Consider the following 9,245-nt stretch of genomic DNA (forward strand, 5'->3'; position numbering starts at 1 on the left):
AGCGACATTCAAACAGGAAAAAAAAAAAAAAAAAAAGGATACAGAACTGAGCCGTCGAGCTACTCCTTCTGCTCGGAGCTGACCTGATAAATAACAAGCTCAGCGCAGAAAAGAAAGATATTGCGAGTCGATAATTTGTTGTTGAAAAACGTTTTACTTGAAACAAATAGAGAAATGCCAAAAAAATACATGAATAAATAAAATAATAATAATACAATTTCATTCATTTCCATTGTAGATTAATTCTTTCTCTGGGCAGGATATAATGTTCTCTTTTCCAGTGCCTTTTGCTTCGACCTTTTGATTCCATTGTCTTAAGACCCCAAAGTCGGATTTTAAACATCCATGATTTTCACTACATGGTTCGATAGGTCGTATTTGTTTGTGCAGGGATGATAACGTTTCGGCACCTGGGTCGCGGCCACGCAGTTCCGTCACAGGGCGGCAGCACGGGTCCACCACATCCTTTTGCCAACAAGGAACCCAAATCTGACCGCTAAGAAAAGCGGAGATATAGAACAGAAAAATTAACAGTGTTCCTAAAATAATACTACAGAGATAGGATCTACGCCAGGTTTTCAATGCAAAGTGAATGGGTTGGCATGTATGAAATGTGCTGCAAAAAAATGATTTGCCTTATAATATCGCGTCATTATTTGCGTCTCAATTCCTGGCACTTGCTCATAAAGTTAAAACAATGATTTCCAAACGTCTGTGGATGTATTTTTACTGACTTCTACTGGTCTCAGGAAGTTTGCAGCGCGAGGACGGGGGCATGATGCTCAGTCCTGACCAGCACGAGCCCGTGCTGCCCTGGGGACAGACGGACACAGGGACCTACCTGGACGATGTCCAGTGCGGGTCCGTGACGGCCGAGCCCGCGGGTGGAGAGGGCAAGGCGCGCTCCGTGCACGTGCCCGCGCCCAGCAGGGAGGAGAAGAGGCGGAGGAGGCGCGCGACGGCTAAGTATCGATCCGCGCACGCCACCCGGGAGCGGATCCGCGTGGTGGCCTTCAACGTGGCCTTTGCGGAGCTGAGGAAGCTGCTCCCAACGATCCCCCCGGACAAAAAGTTGTCCAAGATTGAGATCCTACGACTCGCGATTTGTTACATCTCCTACCTCGACCACGTGCTGGATGTTTAAGCCGCAACTTGGGCTCCAGCTGGAGGAGGGCCCGAGGCAGGATGACTGTGTGTAACCAGACGCGACAGGTGAAGGATTTCCGGAAGCAACCGTGAAGCCTGCTGATACAAGATCTGAGGGAGACCCTGCATGTGTGGGGTTCTAGGGTTACATCGAACCAATGAATTTGCCCCAAACAGTACAGACAAACTGTGGCCTCCTGTGCACCCTAAGGATTGTTATGGGAATATCCCATTGACTTTTCACCATGGGAAACAGCTGCAGGACTGCTGTAGGCTTGCTGTCCGTCATCAAAACGATGGAAAGAATGGAGATATTTCTGATATTTGTGTAGCCAAACCACTAAAACATAGCAATGCTTCTCTGTTGTGACTTAGATTCCCTTTTTGCACCAATTTTGTAAGTATATTTATTTCAATTACCCAAAAGAAAAGTCTTTCGTGTGCTGTCATTACGATGGATTCAGCTGCAGCTGAAATTGTATTTGAAATCTTTATGTTGAAAATAAACTGTGGCAGCTTAAAATAATTAAGAACCCTCTTTGTTGCTGTTTTGATCCCAGTTATAGTATATTACTATATCTCTGAAGCCATATGGGTTTGCAAGGGCAAAATCTGATTATAAGACCTTTTTATGTTTCAGCTTAAAATGCGTCTTCTGAAAGCCTTTTGCAAGTAATTTGATTTTTTTATTTTTTTTTTTTTTTGCCATCAATAATGTTTAATGCGACTGGCCTACTCCCTTAATCATTTAATTTAGTTAAACTGAACATAAATAGTCGACAGTCAAATCAATCAATCTATCAATCATTGAACATTTGAGGTTTTTCTCAGTATTTTGACACACTGCCCTGTCTTTCCACATTACCAAAAGATATGTATGAGATCAGGCTGTGAATGTGAACTCCTGTTCGTCCCTTTGCTTTTTCTCTCCATTAGTCAGAGGCTGTCTGCGCTCCCTCTCTCATCCCTTTATGTGAGCCTCTGCGGTGTAATGTGGCCCAAGGGGCTCTGGGTATTGTTCATGTCCACTCCAGCAGTAAGAGTGACAGCCCTTTGTCCACACACTGCACACTGCACATTACCCACACCACACACTGGTCTACACACTGGTTACAATAGGTATGTTGGGGACTAGAGAGATAGAGGCCAAACCTAACAACATATTTTAAGATAAATGGGGCAGGAAATGTTATAAAGCTCATACATATTAATTTTCTGTATAGTTTTAGCAAATATGGGTAAACTACTAAAACTACGCTGGAACAGTCTGCATACAGCTCTGTCACACACCACGATGTCTGGAAATTAGACTCGATTTTTTTTCTTGAAGTTAAATTTACTTTCATGTGTGAACAGGTCTGGAGCTGTGCTTTGATGTTATTCCAGACGTCCTTCTTCAATTTGATAAAGAATTGTCAGACTTGTGTTTGGAAGGAGCAACACTGCCCTCTGATGGAGTTTCACAGAGGAAATTTTAACTGTAGGAAGTTCATATCCATTTTTCTATATCACTGGTACATATTTTGGAGGGAATCTTGCTTGTATGGGCATCATGACTGCATGTTGTGTGGCTTTCTTTTTCTTTTTTCATTGTGCAAAATAATTGTTTGATTTCACCTGGTGTCTCAGGTGCCCATAACTTTCTAAGCCCGGGTTTGGGTAAGGGTTGGTTATTTATTTTTACATGTTTTTTTTGTGCCTTTATTCATTGAAAACACTGCTTTATTTGCATTTAGTCGCTGTTCTGGTCCTTTCAATCATATCACGTGAAATTTAGAAAGGGTAAGAAAGAAGTGCTCAGACAGGACAGCTACTAAATGGACCTTGAGGTGAAATTGTTTAGTCAGCTGCTGTTTTCAGGGTCAAGAATGAACTTTAAAACTCAACACAGCTATTTCGTGAATTAATAATATCATTATCACTGCTGTTTTTGTCATTCTTCTTGCTGCAGACAGTAAATAAAATGTGGCAAACATTTCTTGAACTGTTCTCTTTGTTTTTTTTTTCTTGCAACCTGTTACCACTATGGTCTTTCTTGGCCTTTTTCTCCTGGGAGAAAAAATTCCTCCCACTCTCTTGTATTTCTATGCCAGTATATTATGTGGCCCTATTGTGTGTGTGTTAATATGATCACACACAAATTAATTGAGGAATATTGACCTTTCAAGCATAGTATCGGCGGAAAACAACGAAGGTGTTAAAGCTGGATTTAAACACACAACAAAGGACATCATGATCAGGTATTTAAGCAAGATCCACCTTAGAGCCCTTATCAGTGAAATGGGGGTGTGGGGGGCTCGGGAAGTTTCCAGCTTTGCCTGGTTTGTAACAAAGCCCTACAGGTGCTCAATAGTTTTCTTACAAGCTACCTGCTGAGATTTTAGTTTAGGTTACTGAATGGCTCTGGGTGGATTATTATGTAATCAAACATCACAAGCTTTAAGATCCACTTAGGACATTCTCTGTTTTGCACAATAGTTTGTGGCTGAGCAAAAGAAGTCTGATAAAGTTCTTACAAATTCTTAAAAACACACGTACTCCTTTTTCCCCGCAGTGTTTGTTAATGTGCACAATGATCAAAAATTTTTCATGGCAGAATGAAAGGTCCACTCCCCCACTGTAGGTGGAGGCTCCCATTCTTCACATCACCCCCCTAAGTTGCACATTGGACCAGCATTGGCTTCCAAAATAGTGATTCAATGTCCTCTTTCTGCAGATTCATGTGGACACAGCCTGCAGTGCACACACACACACACACACCAGTTTGCACAGCGAGGGTCAAACATGCAAGTCAAGTAACAGTCAAGACATACTTTTGAAGGGACCGGCATTTGAAACGTTACCGGTCAAACGGAACCAAGTTCACCGCGTTGACGCTTCTGCTTACGACCGTGAAGCACGACCTCTTGTGGGCTGCAGCTGAAAGTAATCCTTCTGGCGCACTCGGGAGTGTATTGTACCTCCACGCCGCCTTCCCCTCTCGGCTCCTGCTCTATCACGATTGCCAGGCTCGTATGAGGGAGCTGCCTCGCAGAACGGTACAGGCGCGCCTCACAGCAGCAGCGGCGGCAGCGCGGCGGCGACAGACTCACACCGAGACGCGAGTGAGGGATCATGACATACATCCGAGAGAAAGGTAGGTTTAATGAACTGATAATCGGGATTTTGTGTGTTCATTACACCGTGCGTATCCTGGCCAAAAGCCTGAGACACAACCCCACGCAAGAATTACTGATGAAGTTCAATGCTGTCGTCGTGGAAAAAAATGGTTTCCTTGCAACCAGACAGATGTAGCCCTAAGCCTGTGGTCCTCCTAACCCATATTCATGTGGAGGTGAACCTTGTAGTTTTGCTTTTTTTTTTTTTTTTTATTTGATCTGCTCCTCTACCTCGTATGTGTAAATTGATAGACTGAACCAACAGAATGCATGCATTATTTGAGGTGATAGTAGTTTATATAGCCCACTGTGGTTAATGGGCTTCGGGGATTGAGGCTGAAACGAGATCTATTGTAACCGAAACTGCAGCTGTGTAATAGAGAGGTAACATCATCATCCCTTCGCTCTCTCAGACTCAGGAGCCTATAAAATAAAGGGCGTTTCGGATCAGGCTACAGCTGCAGGGTGATGGTGTGCGTCGCCATCAGCAGCAGCTGCCTGTGCTCAGCTGGATGAGGCGCTACTACGACCGAAGCCGCTTCACGTGTCTCCTCTGAAACTGTCTCCCCCTGTATCACTCAGAGGCATGATGCTGCAGTGAAACCGTGCAGCACCTACAGCCATGTATTATTGAACAGTGCTGATAGGTCCTGTGTACAGAGGCTGAAGGATGCTGTGGTATGGGAACCCCCTCAATGGGTGAGTCATCCCCTGGAAGCTATTCTCGCCATGAATGATCAAAAGAAAGTGTTGTTGGCAATGCTTTAGTTATTGTTCTCTTTTAAACGACGTTTTCTCGCTGGCAGGGCAGTGTGTCACAAGTGCAATGAGAAATGGAGCTACCCCTCAGCACCCTTTAGGCTGCAGCATTAGGATCCCGCCAAGCTTGGATAGCACGGTATAAAGCATGAGCCATTCTAGAGTAGAGTACGGTGGTGTATTTACAGACACTGAGACACTGCTCTTAAGGTAGGAATGCACCGAGGTATCTCTTCCACAACCCTCCCACCCAGCATCACCTCGCTCCCTCTCCCTCTACTGTACTTTTACTTAGTTCCACATGAGCGGATCAGAGGCGACTAAGTTTGCATTCCAGAGAACTGTGTCAGGTCTCAACTTTCTCCTCTTACTCTGTGGGCGTGCATGAATGTGTGTGTGTGTGTGTGTGTGTGTGTGTGTGTGTGTGTGTGTGTGTGTGTGTGTGTGTGTGTGTGTGTGTGTATAAGAGCGGCAGGGTGGGACTGGCTGAGACTATCCAGTCACTCAAAGGTCACAGGTTTGCTCTCCGCACACACCAAACAAATATGTTTGCTCCAAGAATCGAATGTCAGATTGTCACAGCAGACAATGAAAGGAAGACACATAGGTAACAGGTTCCTAATTACATCATATGTCCTAGTGGTGAGTTCAATGAAAAAGGTAAAAAAAAAAAAAAGAAAATGTTCTAAATGTCTGTTTCCATGTGGGTTTCATGTCTTTGGGCCCTTGTCTCGGTTTAAGTTATTTCAGTCAATCAGCGATGCTATAATAGGTTATTCAGTAGCTGTTCCTTTTGGTTATCTGGAGGCCATGATGGAATTGGAGATTGCTATCACTAGTGATAATATTGGCGATCATTGTGTCAACCCTTGTTCTATTTCAAAGAGGTTTCGCCCAGCTTACCGTGTTACGTGTGTGTATGTGTGTGAGTGCATTATAGTAGGTTTCATTTGTTGCTATCAAAGGATGTGTTTTATGGTAAAATTACAGAAAAATAACATATAGCTGAAATGATTATTCAATTAATTGATTAGTCAATCAACAGAAAATGAATTGGCAACAATTTTGACATTTATGGACATTGGTTGGACAGAACAAGCAATTTGAAGACGTCACCTTGGGTTCGCGGGACAGCGATGGCCATTTTGTTCTGTTCTCTGACATTTTATTGACCAAAAGGTTCGTTTAGAAAATATCAGCAGTTTAATCGATAATGAAAATTCATTAGTTGCCCTAACAATATACTCTATTGTATATTTTGTGCAGTAGATGGGAAGTTTGAAGTTTATTTTAATTTTGAAACAACCCATAAAGGAAATAATACAACAGACGGACAGCTGCTGCATCTGGCAGATTTTGGCATAATGCCACCAGGGCAGGGCGCACATGAAGGAGGGAAGGGAAGGCATGAGGGCTAATGGGTGTAAGGGACGGCACAGATGCCATGGTAACCAGGCCTAAGCATGTGCTCTAGATGAGCTATGAGAGTCATCTGTGTCATTTAGGGTGCCAACACTGCATCGCACTTTGTCGGAATCTCAAATGCCACACCTCTCCCCATAGAGACTCATATATTTGTTGCATTAGTGCAGTCGGTTTATCTTTTCTCTGTGGAAAAAAACTGAAAAAATGACTCCATAATACGACAGGAGCCTGTACATCTGAGTCTGACCATGTGTAATTACAGTAGCTCCCACTGCGCAAGAACCTCCATCCGCTAAGCAAACACGTTAATGAGTGTTTGTTTTACATTAGTGTCACTTCCTGCCCCCGTGAATCTCTTATCGGTGCAGCCAACCAGAACGGTCTACAGCGATGCAACTACGATTCACCAGAGAATATATTTTCTACACAGACTCCCTCACTGAATTTGGGAATACTGAATTTTTTTGGATGGACCCACTCACAGTGAACGGGCAGCCACATATCTCTGACACACGATGTTATTTCCACATGCTTTATTCATAGTTATCTGTTGGTTTGTAACTGATAGTTTTTCTTACCCTGTGGCAGCTATTTTCCACATGGCCTGGTTCACCATGCCTCTTCATGCTCGTCTCGTGGATGAGTGGCTTCTCAGGGGGATCCTCTTGGCCCACATACCACTGCCACGCGTTCAGAGATCAGCACTCAGGGGGTTAAAGGCTTTTATTCAAATCATAGGCTTATTCATTTAACCGTACGGGTGCTGGGTGTGATGAGAAGCCATTGTTTGCTCTTTGTGCCCTCTCCCTGTGCCCCCCCACCCCTGCCCTCACTCTCTCACTCACACACACACACACACATAAGTGTATCAAGCAAATTTACTCTCGGCAGGGTTGATTGATTATTGCTGCTAGATGGGGCCTCCTGCCTCCCATGTTGCCAAGGCAACAGTGGACGCTCCAGATGTGGGTAAGAGATGAGCGATATGACTGTGCTCTGTCAAAATTCTGGTTTGTGTTTAAAATTTGATGCTCCAACGTCAGCTTTGATGCCGCTAGCGGTATGTTCTAGTGTGTTCAAGTGCATTATTTATTGAAGTCCTGCGTATCTACAGCCCTGTCTTCTTCAACATCATGCTCCCCTGCGTTTAATAGCACAAGCAACTGCATCAGTGGAGAATGATAGTCATGTTCACTGTCAGAGAAATTGTGCTTTCTGTCAACCGCATCATTTTACACCTGGAATGCCACAGGTCTGTGAGATAATACAAATTCTCACGTCTGTCTGACATAAGTAATACTATAGGTAGTGGCAATGTTAATACATCATTTATATGCATTATATGACAATCTTTAATGGAAAATCTGTGGTTTCACATATGCACCAGCCACATTTTCCATGATGGGTAATGGAAGGAAAGAAAAAAACGTTCATATCATCTTAATGGAAATCAGCTACATTGCATTGTCTTCTTCTAACCATCATTTCCAGAGCATGATTTCAACGCCGCTGTGGGGATTCACATCCTAAAGTGCTGAGCGGGCTATTTTAGTGTTTATATGCACCATTGGCTGCAGAGATAACAAATAGCCCCGTAAACAATGAGGGGGAGAATAATCCGAGTTAGTGAAATGAGACTGTGCCGGGGATGGTGATTGGCAGGTTGACAGGGTGTAGATTGAGGTCTAAATGAATGGTCATGCGTGGTGAAGCGCTAAACCATCCTCATGCATCCCACAGCATACATTAAGGCCCAGGAAGTGAGTCTGGTAGTTTCAGTCCAACTTCATAACAACAGGACTGAGAGGTAGTTCAAATAGATATAAACCTCAGAATTTGAACCATATTTTGTTAGATTTTTATTTTATGAACCGGGCCATAGCGGTCACCGAGGGAACTGAGAATGTTTGTTTATTTCATTCTATTTTATTTTTATTTACTTTTTTTGTAAATTTGTAGGGTTTAATACGGGGAATAATTCACATGTGAAATTAAAAATGTACACATGCAGGGCATATTATAAGTGAGTTCAGTCCACTGTTTTTAGCCTTCCAAATCATAAAGAACATTTACATGGAATTTCTAAAATCCAGGCTGCAGCCCTGGCTATCAAGGATCTTGTAAAAATAGGTGATATATTGTTTCAAATATTTTGACACACATTTCCTGTCACATCATCTAATAGCGCTAGTTGAAACTGGTTGCACTGGCCTCTATTGTCTCCCTAAAGCTTCTACAGCGCATATGTCCGTAGTCGTATAGTTTTCTCGACTAAGAGTTGTATTTTTTTCACTTTTTATTTACCCTATATTTAACCTGGAAGTCTCTCGAGATGTATTATTCCGTTTACAAGAGAGGCCTGGCCAAAATGGCAGGATTAAGACAAAGTCAGAAAAACAGACATCGTTAATTAAAGAGGTGTTAAGGAAAGTGAGAGCTTGTCCATTTAAAACAGTTACATTCTGGTATGAAGGCCAAATAAAGTTTGTCTTGTGAGGAAGGAATATGTAGTTTTGCCAAGTTCAGAACCGAGTCTGGGGACACTGAAGATTATCCACCCATTATCCATCTTATAGCTGTAGACAGGAACAAGCATACAGAGGTAGACAAAAATCAACCTGCCTGGTCCATACATTAATGATTGATAATTTCATGTGCAATGTCTACCTTCCCTACCAGCCCTACAGTACAGTATAATAAAAATGGGTGGTTACGCTGATATTTAGATCAGTGGTCATTCTGTTCTCCTTGGAAATG

General features: G+C 43.0%; 1 protein-coding gene across 1 annotated transcript; it reads left to right on the forward strand.

Moving 5' to 3' along the window:
* Positions 1 to 775: 775 nt before the first annotated feature.
* On the forward strand, positions 776 to 1,623 carry LOC120801784 (helix-loop-helix protein 2-like). Its single transcript, XM_040149019.1, has one exon. It carries the CDS (start codon positions 776 to 778, stop codon positions 1,142 to 1,144), a length of 369 nt encoding a protein of 122 aa, XP_040004953.1. The 3' UTR covers positions 1,145 to 1,623.
* The last annotated feature ends 7,622 nt before the right edge of the window (positions 1,624 to 9,245 follow it).

This window comes from Xiphias gladius, chromosome 16, assembly GCF_016859285.1.
Source record: "Xiphias gladius isolate SHS-SW01 ecotype Sanya breed wild chromosome 16, ASM1685928v1, whole genome shotgun sequence".
Taxonomy (NCBI): domain Eukaryota; kingdom Metazoa; phylum Chordata; class Actinopteri; order Istiophoriformes; family Xiphiidae; genus Xiphias; species Xiphias gladius.

What these genes read in the sequence shown, in the direction of transcription:
- LOC120801784 (XM_040149019.1), top strand. Translation starts at nt 776, where the DNA reads ATGATGCTCAGTCCTGACCAGCACGAGCCCGTGCTGCCCTGGGGACAG.